This window comes from Vigna angularis, chromosome 1 (assembly GCF_016808095.1).
Source record: "Vigna angularis cultivar LongXiaoDou No.4 chromosome 1, ASM1680809v1, whole genome shotgun sequence".
NCBI lineage: Eukaryota > Viridiplantae > Streptophyta > Magnoliopsida > Fabales > Fabaceae > Vigna > Vigna angularis.
The window spans coordinates 4,397,676-4,421,900 of NC_068970.1; the positions used below are offsets into that span (position 1 = coordinate 4,397,676).

The 24,225-nt window shown below is 32.7% G+C and overlaps 4 protein-coding genes across 6 annotated transcripts; 2 read left to right on the forward strand and 2 right to left on the reverse strand.

Annotated features, from left to right (window-relative positions):
* Window positions 1–7,094: 7,094 nt before the first annotated feature.
* On the reverse strand, window positions 7,095–8,852 carry LOC108340801 (uncharacterized). 2 transcript variants are annotated; one of them, XM_052871804.1, is made up of 3 exons: window positions 8,640–8,852; window positions 7,956–8,445; window positions 7,095–7,606 (listed from the first exon to the last, which is right to left on the reverse strand). In XM_052871804.1, exons 2-3 carry the CDS (start codon window positions 8,398–8,400, stop codon window positions 7,212–7,214), a joined length of 840 nt encoding a protein of 279 aa, XP_052727764.1. In that variant the 5' UTR covers window positions 8,401–8,445; window positions 8,640–8,852; the 3' UTR covers window positions 7,095–7,211. The 2 variants fall into 2 exon arrangements, with proteins under 2 accessions (XP_052727764.1, XP_017433885.1); XM_017578396.2 differs by having other exon boundaries at window positions 7,431–7,587.
* Window positions 8,853–12,582: 3,730 nt separating this feature from the next.
* LOC108331977 (uncharacterized) lies at window positions 12,583–16,225 on the forward strand. 2 transcript variants are annotated; one of them, XM_052871805.1, is made up of 8 exons: window positions 12,583–12,783; window positions 12,896–12,963; window positions 14,047–14,162; window positions 15,178–15,284; window positions 15,467–15,516; window positions 15,629–15,711; window positions 15,808–15,950; window positions 16,041–16,225. In XM_052871805.1, exons 1-7 carry the CDS (start codon window positions 12,726–12,728, stop codon window positions 15,920–15,922), a joined length of 597 nt encoding a protein of 198 aa, XP_052727765.1. In that variant the 5' UTR covers window positions 12,583–12,725; the 3' UTR covers window positions 15,923–15,950; window positions 16,041–16,225. The 2 variants fall into 2 exon arrangements, with proteins under 2 accessions (XP_052727765.1, XP_017422526.1); XM_017567037.2 differs by having other exon boundaries at window positions 12,585–12,783; window positions 15,808–16,225.
* An 847-nt stretch (window positions 16,226–17,072) lies between these two features.
* LOC108339192 (uncharacterized) lies at window positions 17,073–17,743 on the reverse strand. The gene is made up of 2 exons (XM_017576334.2): window positions 17,550–17,743; window positions 17,073–17,421 (listed from the first exon to the last, which is right to left on the reverse strand). Exons 1-2 carry the CDS (start codon window positions 17,666–17,668, stop codon window positions 17,292–17,294), a joined length of 249 nt encoding a protein of 82 aa, XP_017431823.1. The 5' UTR covers window positions 17,669–17,743; the 3' UTR covers window positions 17,073–17,291.
* Window positions 17,744–20,356: 2,613 nt separating this feature from the next.
* Window positions 20,357–21,277, forward strand: LOC128194242 (uncharacterized mitochondrial protein AtMg00810-like). Its single transcript, XM_052869330.1, has one exon. The coding sequence runs from the start codon at window positions 20,357–20,359 to the stop codon at window positions 21,275–21,277; it is 921 nt and encodes a 306-aa protein (XP_052725290.1).
* Window positions 21,278–24,225: the final 2,948 nt, after the last annotated feature.

Sequence of the window (24,225 nt, forward strand, 5' to 3'; positions counted from 1 at the left end):
TATTCATATTAGGTATATCAGAATTAGGGATTTGAAATTGGAATTGGGGATTTAATTTGGTTGTTGCGAGACGAAGCGGAGGACGAACAAGAACTCGAATCTTGAACAAGACGAAGAGGCCAGCTAATAGTTGACGCGACTAAGGTAAGATACTTCGTTTCGTCTTTGGTTTTCTGTTTCAGTGCATAAGTGTGATTTGTGGTCTTCGACAATTGGGTTTTTGTCTTGGTCTGTATGAATTTTTATAATGCTTTGTGGTCCCCATTTTGCATGTTCAATTGTTACATTGTAGTTTACACATTGTGGTCCCGAATTTTGTTTCTTGAATTGTTTATCAGTTGTAGTGGTCCCCTGTCTATGAGTGTTTCGTTAGTGGGGATGTTACTTTGTTCCCTGTCCCCCTGTCTTTGTCGGTGTGAGTGTTTAGTTAGTGAGTGAGTGTTTCCGTAGTTGTAGCACTGTAATATTCGAAACAGTTCTTAACCCCCATAATGTACAGGTTATAAAAGGAAGTTGTTGATATGGATGAGGAACGTATTAAGGTGGTGGTCCACCATTCTGGAAATTTTGTGAGTGATGATAATGGGAACTTAAGCTTTGAAGGAGAGAGAGCAGAATGGTCTTGTGATCCAGACTTGTTTAGCTATTTTGGCATAGTAGCGTCAGTCAAAGAATTAGGTCATATGGACATCAAAGAGTTATGGTACGGTTTAGGAGGTCAGTCTGTGCACCCAGATAGGTTAGAATTATTAACTGATGATAGGGGTGCCATGCACATGTTGAACATTGCTAGGTTAAATGATGAAGTTCATCTGTATGTGGTTCATAATATGATGGAACCATAAATAGTAGAAATGATTGATTGGGTTGGTGGTCAAGTTGATGATGAAGGTGATGTTGCAAGACAAGTGGAGGAGGTTGAGGTTGAGGTTGTTCGTGATGGTCAACTTGGAACAGAAATGGTGGAGGGTGAGGGGGATACCCATGAGGGTGATGTTGAGGTCCATACTGAAGTTGGAACAGAAATGGTGGAGGGTGAGGGGGATGCCCAGGATGGTGATGGTCTGGATCATACTGCAGTAGGAAGAAAAATGGTTGAGGGTGAGGATGATGCCCATGAGGGTGAAGGTGATGGGTATGAGGGTGATGGTGAGGATCATAGTGATGTTGGTAAAAAAATGGTTGAGGGTGATGGTCAGGATCATAGTGATGGTGGTACAAAAATGGGTGAGGGTGAGGGTGATGGTGAGGATCATAGTGATGCCCATGAGGGTGAAGGTGATGTGTATGAGGGTGAAGGTGAGGATCATAGTGATGCCTATGAGGGTGATGGTGAGGATGTTGAGATCCATCATGTAGAGGAAGCTGAGGTACATGATGTAGATGATTTTGAGCTAGAGGATTATGAAGAGGATGATGATGTAGAAGACAGTGAGGGTGATGCACATCAGGCAGAGTCTGAGGACGAAGATGTAGATAGAAGTGAAGGCATTCTAATTGATGTCAGCGTGCATTGTGACATTGAGTCTTCTAAAGGAAATGTGGGAGAACAAGCTTCCAGTGCCTTACTTGAGTCTGAACGATCAACAGATAATGAATTTATTCATGATATGTGTGGGTTGTCTGACAATGAGTGGTTATCAGAGGAGTTGTTTAGTGGATCAGATAGTGAGGACAATCATGTGAGGACTAAGATAAGGTTTCCCACTTTTAATATGCCTAAAACTTTGGTGGATTATAAATGGGAAGTAGGAACCTATTTTGCTGAGAAAAATGAATTCACAGATGCCATAAGGACTTATGCACTAAGTAATGGGAGAAGTTTAAAATTTATTAAGAATGACAAGAAAAGGATTTCTGTCAAGTGCTTGGGTGGAAGAGGAAATTGTAAATGGTATGCGTATTGTTCCTTTAGGACTGATGTCAGTGCATGGCAACTGAGAAAAGTGTTTGATAACCACAACTGTAGTAGAGATTTCAATGTTAAGTTGATGACTTCAAAGTGGTTGAGTCAAAGGATGGAGAAAACTGTGAGAGAAAATCCTACAATGAAGGTCATGGACATTAGGGACAAAGTTACTAGGAAATGGAATGTAGGAATTTCAAGAAATATGGCGTTTAGGGCAAGAGCAATGGCAAAAGATAAGGTTGAAGGATCATTCAAAGATCAATATAGAAGACTTCACGATTATGGTCATGAGCTGCTGAAAACAAATCCAGGAACAACAGTACAAATTAAAGTTGATAACAGTAATGGTGAGGTCATATTCCAAAGATTTTATGCATGCTTGAAGGCATGCAAGGATAGCTTCATTTGTTGTAGACCTATTATTGGCTTGGATGGATGCTTTCTGAAAAGCAAGTATGGAGGGGAGTTACTAACAGCAGTGGGAAGAGATGGAAACGACCAAATGATGCCCATAGCATATGCTATTGTTGAGGTAGAGAACAAAGACTCCTGGACTTGGTTCTTGGAGCACCTTATTGAGGACCTTGGTGGGGCAGCTGTATGTGCAGGATGCACATTTATTTCAGACCAACAAAAGGTCAGTGAATGTTCAATATGTTTTACATATAACTGAATATCTTCATTAAACAAATGTTAATTACAATATGTTGAATATGTCAGGGTCTTTTGCCAGCAATCCAGGATCTTCTACCTGGTGTAGAACAAAGATTTTGTGTTAGGCATTTATATTCAAACTTCAGAAAAAAATCTCCTGGAAAAAACCTTAAACGTCTGATGTGGCGGGCAGCAACAGCAACACACCCACAACAATGGGAGACTGAAATGAGGAATATTAGAGACATAAATTTAGACGCATTTAAATATCTGCTTGCCATCCCATCTAGGTATGCATTAAGTCTTCTAATTATTAACTCTTATAAATATTTCAATATTTGCTTGCCATGACACATACTTGACTAGTTATATTCACTTATCCCAGGTTTTGGTCAAGATCTAGATTCACCTCTAGATCACAATGTGACACTCTTGTGAACAACATGTGTGAGGGCTTTAATAGTGTGCTAGTTGATAGTAGGTCTAAGCCTATTATTAGCATGTTAGAAGACATAAGGGTTTACATAATGAAGAGATGGGCTGCCAACAGGACAAAGATCACATCATATCAAGGTTCAATCTGCCCCAAGGTTTTTAACAGATTTCAGAAGGAGTCCTGGTTAACTAGATATTGGTTACCAAGGTAACTTTTATGATGTGTGTTTCCATTCATGTTAACTTTCTTTCCATTTATAGTGATCCATCTAATTGTGTTTTGAATTGTGTATTACATATAGGTGGTCAAGAGAAAAATTATTTGAAGTGAAACATCTTTCAGAATTTGGTCAGCAATTTGTTGTGAATATTGACACCATGGACTGCACATGTAGAAAATGGGCAATTACTGGCATTCTGTGTACTCATGCCATCACTGCAATGAAATTTTTGAATATAAATGCAGAAGAATACATTGGCCACTGGTTTAGGAAGTCTACTTATGAAGAGACTTACAACACAATAATTAACCCTATCAATGGACAACATGTCTGGGATGTTACACCCTATGCAGATATATTACCACCAAAGAAGAGGACAATGCCAGGAAGGCCCAAGAAGAAACGAAGACTAGAGGAGTGGGAGTTGAAGAAGAATAACAGTGAATTAAGAAAGGGTGGGCAGAGGAAAACATGTGCCATCTGCAAAGAACTTGGACCCAACAGAAAAGGCTGTCCACAAAGACCTCCAACAGTAGAGGTTCCTACAGCCCAATCTTCTCAAGTCACCCAACCTCCAGCAACTATGCCTTTATCTGATGAATGATGTGATCAATGATCTAATGTACTGAACACAGTCTGTACTGATCCTAAATTTATATTTTGTAGCAAATGTATTGTTATGATGTATTTTGGATATGTAAGACAATGTTGTTATCATTTTGAACAGCTTCTGTTATCATCTAAGACAATGTTTGTGGTTATCAGAAAGTGATTACTGCCCAATTTTGTTATCACTCATCAACTTTATGGCTCATTACTTTATCATGTTTCTCATTACTCCACTTAGTCATGATTTTGCTTTATCATTATTCCACTTAAAGTAACAATACAATTAAAAGAAATTAAATGACACACATTATCACTGTAATAACTCACCAACATTAATGAAACACACATTACATATAAGCCAAGTTTCAAGTCTGATCACAGATGACACAGCATCAACCAACTTTCACCAACATTGCTAATACAATTACATTCAAAACAAATATGACAAAGATCATCCCCACTAACAATTTAAACCACTTATCTAACTTAACTAAACTTTTCTCTATACAACCCAGTTTGATCTTTGGACAATATGTTTCTTCCATTTGCAACACACTGTCTTCCATGCTCATCACACCCAGTTCTTCATTTCTTTCACTATCAGTCCTTTCTTCTACATTCAGCCATTTTGCTTCATTTCCTTCGTCAATGCACCACTTGAAGAAGTTGCAACCAACCAATTCTCCACTCCCACCCTGTTCAACACCAACACACACTCCTTCGTCAAAACCCAAATAAATAGACATAGATTTATTGTTATATCAAACTGACCTTGAAGTTAGGGCAACCCCAGAATTTTTTCCCCTTGTTTTTAGGGGTTCTCGCAATACGAAACACTGCACTGTGACCACAGAGGCATCTTGGGTTTCCATCGAAGCTCCTAACACTGCCACTACTGCGTTGCATGGCCGAACCCAAACATTTGCAAGAGGAAGATGAACAAGACATCCTTACCACCACCTCAACAGTGCTTGCCCAAGACGTAAGACAGCAGCTCTGGTTCACCAAGACGAAACACGATCCTCTCCAACACGAGAATATACTTTGGATGAGATGGGATGCCCTTAAATGTTAGGGCTTCGTAGCCTACGTGGATAAAACACAACAAACAGTCAATTTTAATGCACAATGCCACGTCCGTAAATGGAAAAATCCAGCTCACACCAATTTAACGCCGTCTCACACCACTTAACGGTTATGGTACAATGTGCTCACTTTTACAAAAAATATGACCCAATTGAGACAGAAAAAAACTTGAGGACCCAAATGAGATTTTCATACAAACTTGAGGACCAAGGGAGGGTTTAAACCTAAAAAAAATAATGAAGAGGTGTAGGGAACAACACCCATAAGTAAGCTAGGTTGTGTTAACTCACTAAGTGATCAATTTATAGTGAGTGAGGTCTGGCTATCGGTTTTGACAACTCTCGCTGAATACTATTTAACTTAAAAAGAGGTAAATCCTATGTCAAGCGCAAACACGTGATTTGTGAATCAGTGATCTTCTTCCACGGAAAATGAAAAGGAATTGAAAGATAATATTTTTTGTTTACGGAGTCAAATTATTTCATTATTATCTATCAAATAATGAAAAGGAATTGAAAGATAAAATTGAACAAAGTTACGTTACTTTTCTTAAAAATAAAATATATTTAAGTCCAGTGACTAACTTGCTTATCACTCAAAATTTTACAAGTCAGATTCACTTTATTTCCAAGCCGTATGGAGCCAAAGGATTTGTTTAAAGTACTCTTTCACTATAGTATTCTAAACTGGTGTTTACTTCTTCTTTTTTTTGTAATTATTTATCCAGGCAACTGTTATTTGAGAATAAAAAAAATATTGTTGGTAAGTTCATAATTAAATATTTTGATATACTTAAATATTTTATATTTTTTATCTTATTATAGTTATACCTACTTGTTCTATAAACATACCAAAAATTTATTAAAATCTACTTTTACTTTTGGGCCATAGCGGTCCTGGATAGGCCCAACTCAATTTCATTAGCAGAGAGTTGCTCCCTGTACCACCCCATACCTAATTTGTCTTTCTATAAAATGAATGTCAACATCCGTTTCACCTTCAACAGATGTTGACATCCGTTTACATATTTTATATTTTAGTTTATTGTTTTTATTTAAAAAAAAAACTTCAACGGATGTGGCCACATCCGTTTAATAGATTTTTTAAAAATATTTTATTTATTATTTAAATAATAATATATAAATTAAATTAATAATTATTATTTTATTAAATAAAATAAAATTAATTTATAATAATTAGATAATAATTTTAAAAAAATTAAATAATATTTATATATTAATTTAAAATATAAAAAATTAAAAAACTAAAAACTAAAAAAAAAAAACTATTTCAACTGATGTCGCCACATCCGTTTAGTAGATTTATAACAAAAATTTTAATTATTATTTAAATAATAATACATAAATTAAAATTAATAATAATTATTTTATTAAATAAAATAAAATTAATTTATAAATAATTAAGTAATAATTTTAAAATAATTAAATAATATTTATATATTAATTTAAAATACAAAAAGTTAAAAAACTAAAAACTAAAAAAATAAAAAAATTCAAACGGATGTCGCATGTAGCACATCCATTTTAATATATTTATAAAAAATATTTTAATTATTATTTAAATAATAATATATAAATTAAATTAATTATTATTATTTTATTAAATAAAATAAAATTAATTTATAAATAATTAAGTAATAATTTTAAAAAATATTAAAAAATATTTATATATTAATTTAAAATATAATAAATTAAAAAACTAAAAATAAAAAAAAAATTCAATGTTGACATTTGTTGAAGAAAAGAGATGGAGGTGTAAAATATTTTAAAATATAAAAGATAATTTTAGAATTTAAAAAAATATAATGATATAGGGAGTAAAATGGTGTGGTGTAGAGAGTAACCCTCTCGTTAGCACTGAGAACTGCAAGCCCATTAAAACTAAGAAAAAGAGAGGGCAAATGTACGTTTGTCATTGGTGGCCGAAAAACAAGGACAGTTCTTCAACGTAATGAATAGAACACGCAAATAAGGAATATTAAACACAAAAAATGTCAGATCTCGTTAGCAATCACACTCATGCTGTCTCCCATCAATCATGTGCGCATATGCTACGACAAAAACAGAATAACTCATGTTTTATTTTCAGGACACCAAGAACACCTCAATTATGGCATACTATATAATAAATACGCATATGGTCTCAGTGGAACCTGGAACAGCTCAAATCCCGGATTTCATTCAAGATTATGTTAAAGAAGCACATGCTCCATCGTCACATTCTTTTTAAACAAGAAAACAGCTTCTGCAGTACGAAAATGCGTGTATGAAAAAGTCTTAAGCATCTCCTATTATATAATTATGATGCGTGAGAATCTCACAACTCATAATCAAGTACTTTTGATCCCCAAAAGAAACACATTTTCGCATCCCTGAATGGATATATTCTTCATTAAATGTCAAAAATGTTCTGTTTGAATATGTTGGGAAAGTACATGTATTGGGAGAACACTGGATGAAAAGTACACAGATTTTTAACAGCTGTTCTACAAACAAATGACCCATCACAAATCTTTTTTGTTGGGGAGTTATGTCATTCTTCATGCAAGAAATCAAAACCAAAATGGAAGAAAGTGTAGAAACCAGAACCATGGTTTTCCTTCTATGTAGATGAGAGCAAGTATTTATTCTTCCACTGTTGCTGTGTTTCCAGCTGCAATTCCACCAAGAGTCTGAAAGTTAGTTAAAAAGGAAAGGGTTACCGATACCACATTGCACACCATCTTTTACTCTTTTAGCAAAACGTGAAATAGACAGAATGCCTTTGAATTACTTGTTTTGTTGTTGATGTGTGAGATAAAGGTAAAAACAAAAAAAGAATAAATTGGATCCATTAAGATGCTACATGATGAACATAAAACACGATCATGAAACTAATTGATGATGGTGAGACACTGGAACACTGGGTATGCTAATTGGAATTCATTTGAAAGAGAGAATATATATATATATATATATATATATATATATATATATATATATATATATATATATATATGAAAGAATGCAATTATAACTGACCGACGGAGCTGTCATCGTGGTTCTCCATGCAGTTCAAGAGGTATTTGAAGGTTTCAATTTCACACGGAATAGTGAGTCCACCACTCTGATCAAACCCAAACTCCTCTGCAGCTTTTTCCAACAAAACCTTGAACAAAGAGTGGCTAAGGTAGCTTGTTGGGATGATAAACCTCCGAAGCTCAGGCCCAACATAGACAGCTAAGTAACCTTTGGGAACATCATGCGGTGGTTGAGGACTGTAGCAGCTATCCTCATCAGAGTCACAGTACAAAAGATTTGTTAGTCTTTTGTTTATCAATGGTGGAATGCCTCCAGGACGAGCAACATCAGAATCATGGTTTGAATCTTTTGAGCCCAGAGTCACAGTTTGCCACTTCTGAAACATTTCCTTCAATCTCACAATCTGCCTAATCCCACTCAATTTGGAACCTCCACCATCATCCATTGATCAACTCACCAGATCCAACCCCTAACTATGGACTCTCTTCAACTAAAAATGCACAGAAATACAACGTCAAACATCAACTTATGTTTATGTTCTTCCAAAGACATCATGTTTTTCTTCATCGTGCATCATACAACAACAAAAACAACAACAGTAATAATTGAGGGAGAAGATAATTAAACTGGATTAAAACATAAATGAATGTAAGAAGAAAAACAAGTGAATGGAGAGATCGATACCTGTTACGGAAGAGGTGATTTGCTGGATATTAGAAATGTTATTTTAGTTTTACAGAACCAAATTTGAAAAATGTGTCTGATAGTTTGCAGAGAAACTATGTCTAATCTATGGTTAGAAAACACTCAATCTTTAGTTGTGTTGGCGTTGGCTTTGTTGGTTGTATTTCTCTTTCCTCTCTTCTGTTCCCTCACACGCTACTCTCCATCTATCTGTTTTTCAGTTTACTCCAGTAAAACCCAACCGTTACATACATATTTATATTATTAAGAAACACGGTGTCATTAACTGAACTTAATTACAATATGTTGGTGTGATCATCAAACGCAAGTGAAATTTTGTTGAGACTAACACTGCGTCAACATTTAGTTTAATTTTTTCATTTCTGTAAAAAAGATAGGGAATTCAAGTCATTAATATATGCTTGTATTTTTATATTAGAAAATGGAAGTGCAATTAAAATAATTGTATAACCGTGTTATTCATTTAATATTTTTAATATGTCGGTGATTCCATTTGGATGACTTTGTTGATGCATGATATATGATTAAAATTGTAAATTATTGAAAATTGGTGATATTAGAACGTGATATAATGTTAATTAATCTGAAATTGATTTAATTTAAAATATAGTGATAATTTTGTAACAATTAAAAAGTATTTTAAATTGGTTATAGGAGAACCAATTTAATATGTATATATTAAGTCGGTTAAATTGATTCAATATACGCATATTATGTTGGGAATCCAAGTGAGTGTAAGTCTCAAATTGGATAGAAATGAAAAAGTAGAGCATTATATAAAGATGAAAAACTCATTAACTCATTGTTTAAGGTTTTGGGTAGATAGTGGTGTCAATCGCTTATATGGTTGAACTCAAACCTCCTCTTTAAAAGACCCAACAGGTCAAATAAACAATTGATCAATTGTAACACAACTGCTTTATTAAATGTGCACCACTAGTCTCCATGGTGTTTCACAAATTTTCCTACTCAGCTAAGTGTATTGTCCATGGTGTTTTGTAGTTGGAGTATGTGTTATGCATGATAGTTCGTTAGTGTTGATTCATGATGGTTCGTCGATGGTCTTTGGTGGTTTGTCGTCTCTTCTTTACACCTTCGCATGGTCACTTTTAAAAATGATATTTTGTTCTTTTAGTTAAAAATATTGGATCGAGATTGATCTAAAATCGATAGCATGAGTACATATTAGATGGATTGCACGTCCAATCTAATATACATTTTCAACATATTACATCAACTTATATTAAATTAGTTACGAAACCGATATAATATATATTTAAAAACTTATTTAATATACATATTTTATCCTAACAGCTTAATTAAATTATGATTGTCTCCTTTTTCTAATAAACGAATATGTTTGTGAATAAATTAAACAATGTTGTAAATTATATAGATTGTTATATTTTGTTTAATTTTTTCTAAAACTATAACTTAAATTTCTCTAAATTTTAATTATATTTTTTCTGACTTTCTTACATCTAAATTTTAAAACTGTTTTATATCTCACAATTATCACAAAAACTCCAAATATATGAATAAAAATACTAATTATTAAAAAAAATAGTTCAGCTATTTAAAAAATCAGTCCAAAATCCTCATAATTAACAAAGTGTCAAAGTTGGAGACATGAAAACACAATTTAACTTATGCTCATTGATCTTAAGACCGCTCTTTATATTCTATGCAACTATGATGTCATTAACTTTTTTCAGTGTAATGAATTATTTTATTGGTGACAGCTGAAAACTAATTTTTTCCTTATAGAAAGAGATGGATTACCAAAGTAAATAAAATATCTTCATCATTACAGTATTTTATGTGAACTTTGTCCCAAATTTTTTTAATTCAGTGATATATGTAGTTATAAATTTAATTATATAAATAATATCGTTGAATTATTATTTATTTTAACAGAATATTGAATTCTTTTGTATATTTTGTTATAAAAATGAATGTATTTTTTGTCAACTAATTTTCAGAATATTAGATTCTTACATATTAATTGAATTTGGGTCTCAACTAGTAGGTCCTAGTTTTTTCCCCCTCTCTATACACAACTGCAAAATTAAACCCCTTCAATATACTTTAAACTATCTAACTCTCCATCAATTATATAAAATCTGATGTGTTATTTTATTCACAATTCAACTTAAAGAGAGTCAATTTCCTTTTTCCGGCAAAATAAAGTTAATGAAAATTTTATTTAGTAAAATCAAGTTCTTAAAGTCTCATTTGGATGGTTGCTACTTTTTAATTTACAGAAGTATTTTTTAAAAAATAAAACACAATCAATACAATATAGAGATGAAACTATTTTAAACGTGTTTTAAAATATGTTTATAATATTTTTAACTTATTTTAAAATATGTTTATAATCGGTTTTTAAACAAAGATAATTTACTTTCGTAATATTATATTTGTAATGGTCTTTTTATTATAATATCATTATATTATCCTTATCGCTTCCATCTTATCATATTCTTTTATAATTATTAGTGTTATTTTTTTATTATTGATTTTTTACCATTTTAATTATCATTATTATTAAAATATTTATAATTATAGTAGTGAAAACATATATGTGTTCCTATGCTTATATGTTTGCATTTTTATTATATCAAAACATTGCAATTCCAAAAAAGTATAAGAAATATATAATTTTTTAAAATGATTTCAAAACGATTATGTGAAAAAAATGAAAAAAAAAATTATAATATGAACAAAAAATAAATATAACCTTAAATATTTGAAGTTACTTTCAAGTAGGGACTTATACCATGACTTCTAAGTTGAGGGTTATGGATTACTTAGATATTATATGATTAATTATTCCATCAGATAATGAAATTGTTTTAATTTGACAAAAGAAAAAATTGTCTAACTAAAATTAACTGTGAAATCAGTTTAAAACAGTATATAATTTTTACATAACGCATAAATTATCAATATTATTACAAAATTAAGAAATATCATGAAAGTTGCAATACTTTTATTATAATCATTTTTATTCCTTTATTACTGTTATGATGGCATTGTCTTGTTTGCAAAACTAGCATAATTGTCATAAAAAAAGCTACAATTATTAATAACATTGTTACCTATGTTCTAGCTAGATATGACAAAAGAAAAATCGACACCGTGGATAAAATTTGCGACCCATAATTATTATATGTGCATATTTATTATCCACGTATAATGGACAACGGATATCCTGCGAATCGGATACAGGTAGTATACTATTCGATCTGCGGATATCCGTTATTTGCAAAAAAAGTAATAACAAGTAATTTATATATTTTTAATTAAATTTAATTAAAAATAAAATAAAATAATATTTTATTAGGTTAAATTTAATTAAAATTAAATTTTAATTTATATTTAATTTAATTTGTATTATATATATATATATATATTTTGTAATTTTATTTTAAAAATGTATATAAAAAAAAAACTTTTGTAGGTATTCGCAGATTTTAAAATACTCGTTAGTATTTTTTAAACGGGTTACGGTTACAGTTTTATCTGGCAGGTCGGGTTGCGAGCAGACACTATCTGTGTCCTACCCAACCCGTTGTCATCCCTAATTGTAGCATTCCCACCATTATACAAATATACATATTTAAATTTATTTTAATATGAATCTTTTTTATTCTAAAATGAAAACTAAAGAAAAGGCTACTTATAAAAAAAATTAAATGATTGTAAAATTTTAAAAATGCAATACTTACAATTTAAAAATATTCTAAAAAGGGACCCATAAATTTCAAGAATTAGTTTATAATATTGAACTAGAAAATACCAAAAGTTAGGACATTAAAAAATATTAAGTTGTGCATAAATTCATGGTTGGGCTTTTCGGGCCTTGTTGTTGGGCTTTTAGAATGTAAGATCTCTCTGTTCTCCGACTTGTTCCCCCTGATTGCGGTTTTTCTCATTCTTCGGCGCATAATAGCTGTTCCTCTCTCGGCCTCTCAACTTGTTTCATTTATTTTTTGTAACAGTTTTTTATATCAATTTTTTTCCTCTACAATTTCTAGGGTTTCTTAAACCCCTAAAACCACTATGCTAAATTCCAAACTAGCTAGAGTCGGAGCGTCGGTCGCTAAACACCTCTGCACAAGTACTTCTACTTGTTATTTTTATCTTCTCTACATAGTTCATAGCATGTAGAGAACATCTGATTATATTGAACCTATTCAACTAATTATTTGTCTGTTTTTTTAATTTTCCAGGGAATTGTACATCCTTGTGTGGAGTAGGATATGTTCGAACAGGAAGATATCGTTACCTGCAATCTCCGGTTAGTGATTCAATACCCTGAATTTGTATTTTCCTTTTCTTATTCCTCCTATTGTAATTTCAGCTTTCAATTTCTATTAAGTTTGGTAATCTGGTGCTGGTTTTAGGATCTCAATAGATAGCAAAAATAAGCGTGCTTGAGCTTATCATGGGAGATACCTGCCTGGTTTTTAGATTTGTTTTAAAGAAAAACTGGATATGAACTAGTTTATTGTCTTATGATAAGTGGGTGTTCGTGTTTTGAAATGTGAGGCCATCTGTAATATGACAAAATAACTGTTAAACTAGTCTGGACATCTTTTGTCAATTATAAAGATTGGTGATATTGAATGAGTTATGGGAGTATGATAATGACATTAATCTTTTCCATTATTGCAAATGGTCTCTCCATCTTTTAGCTAAAGGAAGGGGCCAACAAGTTTGTGGTTAGCAGAGGATGGGAGAAATTGGACCCTATTTTGACAATGTTTTGCTCTATTTCTGATAATGGCCATTATGAAGATGAAGATAATTTCACCTTGTACTCTGTTTTTTGTATTAGTTTATTTATTTCATTTGTTTTAATACTAGAAGGAATTTGGTTGTATTTGAATTCTTGGAACAATTAGCATTTTGTATACGTAGTAACCCAGAAATCTGAAAGTCTTCTATCAATTTAATTACTTGGATTGGAGAGAGGACTGATTATGTTAATGAGGGTTTATAATGCTTGACATTTTAAATATTCTCGTTGTCAAACAAAAATATACTTCGACACCCTCCAAAACAAAAAACACTCCTTTGACAACTCATTTTAATAATATAATAAATATGTAGTAGTACTTTAAGTTAAAAAATAAAAGAAATGTGATTAGAATATTGATATGTTGAGCTGTCAAGTAATTGTTTTTTCTTAGTAGATGTCAAAATATCACATTCCTTTGTCTAATTGTCAACTGTTTGTGCGATCAAATTTTTATAGAAATTGTGTACATTTGCATCCAGATTACTGGAGAAATTGTTTTATTAAATTTTTACTTTCTTATGGCATTGGTTTATGCTTATCTGTTTTTATGAGTGATTATTTTGTGTTCTTTTTAACTAGTTTCAACAGCATTCATTTACTAAGTTACACAAGGGAGCCATGATGGAAAGACATAATTTCCTTTCAACAATGACTACTAACAACACTACTGAGGAAGGGAGTGAAGAAAAAGAAACGTACGTTCTTTCTATTTGAGATGACTGATTTGTGGGAGTATGTGATCCTTTTGTGAATGTGTAAATATCATGTCAATATAGCATTCAAAAACTTACTATTTATCGTGTTTGTGTTATAATTGTAATTTTGACTCAATTGTTACTTTTATGATTAACGGACTTAAAATGCAAAACTTTGAATTGTATAAGAACCCCAGGCAAAATTGGTTATTATTCAGTGTTGATGTTATATTTTGACACGCAACATGGGTAAATTATGCTGACTAATTGTTAACTGCCAATTTTTTGTTTCTAGCTAATAATCATGATTTAGTCATTTAACATGACCCTCCTAATCTAAGTGTTATAAATTTGCCGTTTCTCTTATTGTCTAATTTTTAGCTAGATAAGTGGTTATTGAGTTACAATCTAAGGTCAGCGGATGTCTATCTACTTTATCATACAGCATATGAAATATTTTAAACGCCCATAATGAAAGGCTTAAGAACTGACATTGTGTAGTGAGCTTGATGGAAGTTTAATATATTTTTCTTCCAGTGTTTAAACTTTTCAAGGCATCTGAGTGAGAACTTCAAAGCGCAGAGAATGTTAATATCAAATAAATATTTGGCTTGCACTCTGCTCTACCGTTCCATGTTTCTTGTGCAACCAACCATGATTTCATATTGTTTAGCCTTGGGGGTATGGTATGATATCTGAGCAGGAGTGAGGTTGCTGTGTGATTCTGATACTTTAACCAAAATGGCAACAATAACAAAATCTTTGAGCCTCAGTTGTCGCAGCTGGTCGCATTCCCTGAAAAATTCCAAGTCCCTGTACGATGGAAATAATCCTCCCACGTGTCATGCTTTCCCACACCGTTAGAGATCAGTCAGTGTTAACTCCCGTTAGGACAGATTACATCATTACTGTCGTACCTTGCCATATATTATATTAGATGACAATTGTTCATCGTGAGTATATTAAAAGTCTTCCACAAGTGTCTTTTTTCACCTTAATCTTTGAGATTGTGCAGGATATCTGTAACGTTTATTGATAAGGATGGTGAGGAAACCCATATCAAAGTCCCTGTTGGAATGTCTATGTTAGAAGCTGCTCATGAAAATGACATTGAACTAGAAGGCAAGAGCTTTAAGTTTTGAATTTTATTATTTTCTTCTCAATTCTGCTGACATAACGATTCGTTTCGATTTTCATACTGTCAAGTAGGTAGGGCCATTTCTGAAGTGGCCAAGCGTATTCGTAATTGATTCAGCTTACTTTTCCTTTTGGTTGAGATGGTGTCTTACTTAATGTTACTGCAGGAGCATGTGAGGGCTCGCTTGCGTGTTCAACTTGCCATGTTATAGTCATGGTACATCATGGGTGATCTATGTAGTGAAATGTTGCTTGAAGTTATTATTAGTTTGTTTTTTGAACTACCGTGTTCCATTTACAAGAGGGACAAATAACTGATTTTTGTGCAGGACGTAGAACATTACAATAAATTGGAAGATCCAACCGATGAGGAAAACGACATGTTAGATCTAGCTTTTGGACTTACTGAAACGTGGGTTAACCATTCATGAACTCAGGATTGGAAATGTTCATTTTCCGTTTTTGCTACCCTTAAATGTGACCTTGACTAATTATGGAAAATATGCAGATCACGTCTGGGTTGCCAAGTTATTGCAAAACCTGAACTTGATGGAATTCGGTTAGCCGTTCCTGCTGCTACTCGGAACTTCGCTGTTGATGGTTTTGTGCCGAAACCACATTAGCAAATGACTTGGGTTCGATGCAAAGGGGGTAGCTTTCTCAGTTTTGTAGCCTCACTGATTTAGATAAATTACCATTTATTGATCACAGGCATTATTTTTGTATTTTCCGTGATCACAGAGCACGTCAATTTATCAATGACAGAGAGATCATGGTGTAATTTTCGACGGGCTACACTTTGGATGTCAATAAATTGTTTGTACTTTTTTGTATCAATAACAAGTGACTGAGCGAACGAGCACTTCAAAAATATCTGCATTTATAAATAGATATGGAGGCTTCTTGGAATGTGTGGATTCAAACCAACTCGATTGTAGATTTCTTGTGTTGGTTAAGTTGAAACCTGAAACAACAAAAGCTTGGATTGCATTTTGAATTTGTTGTTCGATATTTGTCTATCACAGGTTTGACATTGTCTATCACAGTCTGATTTTAACTTCAAGTTATTATCTACATGAAACTAGAGTAAAATTGACTGGAAGATATTAAAATGAATTGCCATTCAATTGTAGTTAATAATAGTTTATTTGCTTGCAATTCTAGAAAAGTGGGTAATGGTGGTTTGTGTGCCCTTTCATTTCTGTTTCCTTATTTCAAGAGTTTTCTGAGATCCTTGGGAGAAAAATGTCTAAAAGGAGTGATGTAGGACAGAGGAAATGTCTCCAAAACATTGAACTTCAAAAGTAGAAAATATAGTATAATTTGCATGTCCGTTTCCACCTCTTGCCTTCCGATTCTTTTTTTAAAAAGAAAAGAAAAACTGAAAACTAAATAATTCTCGTATCATTGAATCAAAATACTAGCGACCATACTCATCTATAAATTACCAATAAAGTAATTCAACTCAACTTGCTGGGTTATTTAGAGAGGAAAAGAGAGGGGGTTTTGAAGCGAGGAAGCATTTTTAACATTTTTTACTTGGGAAACAATAATGAACTAGTTTTATAAAGTAAAGTAAGGTAATAAAACCCTCTAAACACTGTCCATTTTTAGGGGTAAAAATCATCATGCTTCACCCCGAAAACCTTAACAGTAAAAACACTTTAAGCATTGGGACAAAACCATGTGGTGAAGAATATAGAAAATTCTGCAGTTGTGCCACACATAAACTGAAATTAGAAGCACAACATGCGTTGATATTGTGCGCGAAATGGCTAGAAATAAATCACCTAAATTAATAAGCCCTTGTGTAGGTTTGTAGTTGAATCCGTGACTTTTAAACTCATCCCAAAATCCTTACAAAACATAAGCCGTCACGGAACATCTAAAAACGAAGAAAAATTGAAACTAAACGATTACCTATTCTTTCACATAAATCTATGAAAGTGAACCGTGATCGAACTAAACGACTACCTGCAATTCAATTATGTTTCAGTTGAGCTTCTTGAGGATGTTAGAAGCCCAACGCTTGACTCGTCCCCTGAGAGAGTATCCGAAAACCATTCCAGCAACAAAGCAAATTGCACAAAGCTTTGAACACGTCCAATACGATACCGCGTGTCTGCAACAAACAAAACACATAATAATCGTGTCAATTTAAAACTTCAAACCCTAATCTGTAAGAGCAGTGTTAAACAATGAAAAAGAGTAATCTGAAATAAGCTCAAGATAAGACGCAGGGAGAAATGCCTTGGAGGTCTGGTAGCTAAGAGAAGGGAAGAATCAGGAGGCGGTGGAGGCGGTGGTCGGATACGATCGAAGCTTGACGAGATGATGTCGCCGGAAACCTTACTGACGGCAGCAGCCATCGCTCCAAAATGCAGTAGGCGCTGAACTATGCCGCTTTAACATTCGCCTTTTTCATCCATGTATAGTATTCCCTTCCGACTCATCTAAACGACGCCGTAATAACCCTCCGGCTATTTTATTTACCAATAACGTATTATTGTATATTAATTAATTAATAAATAATCTGTAATCATTTATAAAGGAATTTTGTTTATGTTATGTCTCTGTTCTATTTTTAATTACATTAATCATAAAAAACAAATAAATAAAAAATTATGTAAATACTAAAATGAACTTCCCATATTTTTATTGCAGATAAAATAGTTATTAATATTTTATTTTTACGTAATATATTTCCATAATTCCATACTTACATTTCAAATCACATATATTTTTACATAATTATAATTATTAGTATTTTTTAAAATAAATAAAAATATAAAATGTTTATTTTCTACTAATAATTCATGCAAACAATAAAAAGCAGATATAATAATAATAATAGCACACTTATATCTTTAATAGGTTTAATAGTATTTTGTATATAATCTCATATGTATGAATGGAATGGAGCAGTGAAATGGATTCTAACTCCCTCTTACCAGTTAACCAATAAAGATCATTATATTGAAGGTTGAATTGGTCATTCAAACAAACTATTCAGTGATTCAATGTTTAATATTTTAGTTAGGGTGGAATCAATATTAATAAAATTATTTGTATAATTAAAATTATACAATATTATAGTTTTATAGAAAAGAGTAATAAATATTTATAATTTTTAAAAAATATATCTACATTATATTTAATACACGTCTGTTTTATTAATAATAACAAGTTTCTATAAAATACATAAGGTGAAAAATATTTTAGATAATATATTTTTAAAATTAGAGTTATAATATCTATGCATGTTTTAAAGTATTGTAATATTTTATTTATGTTTGAATTTATATAAATAAGTACATAACTTTATATAATTATATTATCAACTAAATTAGATACACAAGTATAAGTGCAGCCAAAATTAAAGCACCACTTTGACTCATTATCTTATGCTGACAAAAGTTGTGTATCAACAAAACCAAATATATGGAGAAGAATATTATCCTTTTCTTTCTCTTTTGGGATGATTATTTTAAATATTGTAAGTTTAGAGAATGTTTTTCCAATTAATTTAGCATGAGATGCACTAACATAGTTAAATTTTAGTTATCTAAATATAAATTTTTAACTTTAAAAATTTCAAATTTCTCGTATTTACAATACTTATTTTACTAGTTTTATATTAGTAAAATAAAATATTACAAACTTTACTAAAATAATATAATAACAACTTCCTGACATTTTGAATATTTTAAAAAATCAAAAAATATTCCCATAATAAAAATAATAGATTATTAATACGAAAATCTGACATAATTAATAAATAATTTATTTTTGTCTAATAAATATGAAAACGATTGTCGCCACTCTAAAATAATATTTTGATCTAAATTTTGAAAGAACAATAAAATAATATAGATTGATAGTCAAATAAAAACTATATACGTAACAAAAAGATATGTCTCTTTTATTTTTAATATAGAAGCAATCACATAGAATTGATTATTTGTTTGTATTGGACATGAAGATAAAGTATAACTTAAGAAAAGTCTGAAATTTCATCATGTAAACATACAATTACGTAATTAAATTTAAATTTAAAGAATTATAAAATTGAATACTTGTTATATTGAAGTCATTTCTTCTTTTTATAAAAAATGTCATTTCCCATCAATTTACTTGTAGAATTTCAATCATATTTGACTTGGACAATGTGGTAAGACTAATAATATAGCAAATAATATTCTATTCAATTTTATATATAAATTTTTTTCTTCGTTGACATGATATGTGAGCAATCATGTTCTCTCTTGACATATAAAACAAACTTGTTTGAAAATTCATCACGAATCAAGTCATTTCTCTCATCATATATTTTATTACCTTCAACAAAGCTAAGAGCATCATGTTCATATGTTGTGATGGTTAAATATGACATCGATTTGATAATCATGGTTAAAAAAATTGACATAAAAGATTAACTGTTAATATATAAACAACAAATCATATATGATGATGTCAAAACAAAACCTTCTCAATATAAATTAATCAATGATTTATAAATTAAATAAAGGATAATATAATAAGTTTATATATATATATATATATATACATATATTAAATTACATATATCTTTTATTTTACAAAGTTTGGATTTTGCTTTTGTTTTTATTTTTTTGTTCATTTTTCCTGGTTATAACATGTGATAAAAGTTCTCAGTTATACTCTTTCAAATTATATTATTTACAGAAAAATTTATGTTACTTCAATTTTATTATTTATAGATATAGACGACCAAAATTATATAATAATTTTATAAAGGACCAAATGTTTATAATATAGAATATAATTTTAAATTAACGTAATTTATTATCAAAATAAAAAATATGTATATAAAAGTTTTTTTTATCATTTTAATTGACTACCATACTTATTTAGTAAACATATATATTTTGACAGTGGTTTGAAAAACTTTCTTCCTGACAACTGCAAAGTTTGTCCAATCCAAATCTGATCATTCTTTATTTACTAAGAAAACATCTACTAGCTTCACTGCCCTCCTTGTGTATGTAGATGATATCGTGTTAACAGGGAACTCTATGATGGAGATCAACCACATAAAGGAGCTTCTCCACAACAGGTTCCGAATAAAGAACCTAGGAGAACTCAAATACTTCCTAGGACTAGAAGTAGCTAGATCTAAAAAGGGGATCCACTTATGTCAAAGGAAATATGCCTTAGATATACTAGAAGACACCGGAATGCTGGGCTGTAAGCCTTCATCTACTCCCTTTCTTAGTGACACAAGCTCTTTGTACAGATTGGACAGCTACCTGGATGACCCAGGTCCCTACAGAAGGTTGATAGGGAAGTTGTTATACCTCACAAACACTAGACCCGACCTGTGTTTTTCAGTTAATTTACTTAGCCAATTTGTTCAATCACCTACTGATCATCACTATCGGGCCATCCAACACATTCTCAGGTACATCAAGTCTAAGCCATCTGAGGGGTTGTTTTTCCCTGCTGATTCTCCTCTACAGCTAAAGGGATTCAGTGATTCAGACTGGGCTACATGTCCCAACACTAGAAGATCCACGACAGGATTCTGTATCTTCCTTGGATCTTCTCTCATCTCTTGGAAATCTAAGAAGCAGAGAACTGTCTCCAGATCATCTACTGAAGCTGAGTATAGAGCGCTTGCAGCCACTGTATGCGAGATACAATGGCTCAGTTATCTCCTACAGGACCTTCAAGTAGAAGAGTCAGGAATCCCGGCCTTATATTGTGACAACAAGTCAGCCAGGCACATAGCTCACAACCAGAGCTTTCATGAACGGACCAAGCATATTGAGCTTGACTGCCATGTAGTGCGTGAGAAGGTAAAGGAACAACTTTTGAACCTTCTTCCCATACGCTCTGACGAACAGTTGGCTGACATCTTCACGAAGTTTCCCCATCGCGTTAGGTTCAGATCAATTATTCCCAAGCTTGGACTGACAGCCATCCATCGTCCAGCTTGAGGGGAGGCTATTGGGATTATACCTAATCCCTTACTGTCATAAAGACAGTAACCATTTCTGTTTTACTAGGATTTACAGTTACTTGTTTTTAGTTGTTAGTTAGAGCTCTATAAATAGAGCTCTCCTCTTTTCATTTTGTGTAACACAGAAGAACACTACCATATGTACAGAAAGCATTTACAGAACATGAAAGAGTAATAAAAAGACAGTATTTTTCTTACCTCTTTCGTTGCCCTCTTCATCTTTTCCTTCTGCGCCACCATCCGCCGCTGCCTCTACGACGGCCAGTCTGTGCGGACGCCACCACTGCTTTAGCGTCTGGGAAAACCTTGAAGACGCTCCGTTCTCTCTCTTCTTGCCCCCGTATCACACACACTGCTTGCGTGGCATCCGCTGCCTGTCCTAAAGCCTCATCAACAGCTGAGTGTTATGGGCTGGGCCGCATAACAAATGGAACAGTGTTGGGCCAATTCTAATATGGTATCAGAGCAGGTCTAGTACCTGCTCTGCTTCTGTTGCCTCTGATTCAATTCTTGGTATCTTCTTGGGCTGTTTCTTGGATTCTTTCTCTCATGGATCAATCATCCAATTACTACCCAGCTGAAGCATCCAACCCATCCAGTCCCTACTACTTACACCCTGGTGAGAACCCAGGACTCACCCTCATTGCCCAGACTCTAAACGAGAACAATTATTCCTCATGGAGCAGAAGCATGAGGAGAGCCTTGTTGTCCAAGAACAAAACAAAGTTCATTGATGGGTGTCGCAACCGGAATCGCGACGGGACGACGATCCAATAAAAAAAAGATTAATTTTGAAAAAAGAGATTTTGGAGTCGCCACCATAGTTTATTCTGGAAAACTACGGAAAAACCATAAAATGATAAGGCATGGTCAAATTGAACCAAATTCTTGGTTCGGGAGTCGGTTACGTGTAGGGAAGGTATTAGCACCCTACAACGCCTGCCCTAAGGCAGTACCTTTAACTAAATGCGCGAATGTGGATGTGGTTTTCAAAGTGTTTAACATTCCCTTGAAATAAAACTCTAAAGAAACAAACAATATTTTTTAGCATTTTGGGGCCCGACAAGGATTGACCTTGCTCCTACGTATTCTCATGTGAGAAATCAGGGTTACGTAGTTCTTTTGAAAACTGTTTGAGAAATTTGCTTGAAAATTGTTTGAGAATTCGTTTGGAAAATTGTTTGAGAAATCGTTTGGAAAATGATTTGGATTTTTGGGAGAGTGAGCCTGACAAGGACTGGCCTTGCTCCTACGTATCTCCACTTTTAGTGGAGAATCAAGGATCACGTAGTTCTGCAGGCGATATTGTTCGTAGTTTTGAAAAAAGTAGATGTTTTAATTTTCTGAGGATTTTTATATTTTTTGGTATTTTTTTATTTAAGAGAATGAAAAGGTTTTTAGCACAAGGACGATGCGTGCGATCACACATGTGCCTAAACCTTTAAAACATATTTTTTGTAATTTAATTTAAAAGAGAGAAAAGGTTTTTAGCACAAGGACGATGCGTGCGATCACACATGTGCCTAAACCTTTGGAACATATTTTTGTTATTATTATTGAAGAAAGAGAAAAGGTTTTTAGCACAAGGACGATGCGTGCGATCACACATGTGCCTAAACCTTTAAAACGTATTTTTGGTATTTTGAAGAAAGAGAAAAGGTTTTCGACACAAGGACGATGCGTGCGATCACACATGTGCCTAAACCTTTAAGACGTATTTTTGGCATTTTTTTGAAGAAAGAGAAAAGGTTTTCGGCACAAGGACGATGCGTGCGATCACACATGTGCCTAAACCTTTAAAACGTATTTTTGGTATTTTGAAGAAAGAGAAAAGGTTTTCGGCACAAGGACGATGCGTGCGATCACACATGTGCCTAAACCTTTAAAACGTATTTTTGGCATTTTTTTGAAGAAAGAGAAAAGGTTTTCGGCACAAGGACGATGCGTGCGATCACACATGTGCCTAAACCTTTAAAACGTATTTTTGGTATTTTGAAGAAAGAGAAAAGGTTTTCGGCACAAGGACGATGCGTGCGATCACACATGTGCCTAAACCTTTAAAACGTATTTTTTGTAATTTTGATGAAAGAGAAAAGGTTTTCGGCACAAGGACGATGCGTGCGATCACACATGTGCCTGAACCTTTAAACGTATTTTTGGTATTTTGAAGAAAGAGAAAAGGTTTTCGGCACAAGGACGATGCGTGCGATCACACATGTGCCTAAACCTTTAAAACATATTTTTGGTATTTTGAAAAAGGAGAAAAGGTTTTTGGCACAAGGACGATGCGTGCGATCACACATGTGCCTAAACCTTTAAAATGTATTTTTGGTATTTTGAAGAAAGAGAAAAGGTTTTTGGCACAAGGACGATGCGTGCGATCACACATGTGCCTAAACCTTTAAAACGTATTTTTTTGGTATTTTTGAAGAAGGAGAAAAGGTTTTTGACACAAGGACGATGCGTGCGATCACACATGTGCCTAAACCTTTGAAACATATTTTTGGCGTTTTGGAGAAAGAGAAATATTATTATTTTATTTATTCATTTTTTTTTTGTGATTTCCGTTCAATTAAAAAAAAAGGTGAGTGTGTGCAGTGTTTAACAAATAAACAAGACAAATACAATACAGAGGGATGGGGTTATCTTACAAGGGGATTACACAATAAAAACCAATAAAAATAAAGAGAAAAAAAAACATAAAAATAAAACAAGAGAATATTAAAAAATGGGGGGCCCCTCTTTAATTGGGCCAATACTCTTCTTCTCCAACTTTGGATCTGTTAGGGGTGTAAATATTAAAAATGGGGTGAATCCGGAAATATGCTTGGAGGTCCAATTCTTTTTCTTATCTTCTTTTTTTTTTTTATTTGTTTGCATTAGAACACTCCAGAATTCTCTCCTTCTTCATTCTAGAGTCCAGCC

Coding starts and splice junctions, on each gene's coding strand:
- LOC108331977 (XM_052871805.1), top strand. CDS start 12,726: ATGCTAAATTCCAAACTAGCTAGAGTCGGAGCGTCGGTCGCTAAACAC. Junction 12,964..14,046: donor ATCGTTACCTGCAATCTCCG/GTTAGTGATTCA, acceptor CTTTTTAACTAG/TTTCAACAGCATTCATTTAC. Junction 14,163..15,177: donor GGGAGTGAAGAAAAAGAAAC/GTACGTTCTTTC, acceptor GAGATTGTGCAG/GATATCTGTAACGTTTATTG.
- LOC108340801 (XM_052871804.1), bottom strand. CDS start 8,400: ATGGATGATGGTGGAGGTTCCAAATTGAGTGGGATTAGGCAGATTGTG. Junction 7,607..7,955: donor CCACGATGACAGCTCCGTCG/GTCAGTTATAAT, acceptor ACTAACTTTCAG/ACTCTTGGTGGAATTGCAGC.
- LOC128194242 (XM_052869330.1), top strand. CDS start 20,357: ATGGAGATCAACCACATAAAGGAGCTTCTCCACAACAGGTTCCGAATA.
- LOC108339192 (XM_017576334.2), bottom strand. CDS start 17,668: ATGGCTGCTGCCGTCAGTAAGGTTTCCGGCGACATCATCTCGTCAAGC. Junction 17,422..17,549: donor TTAGCTACCAGACCTCCAAG/GCATTTCTCCCT, acceptor TGTTTGTTGCAG/ACACGCGGTATCGTATTGGA.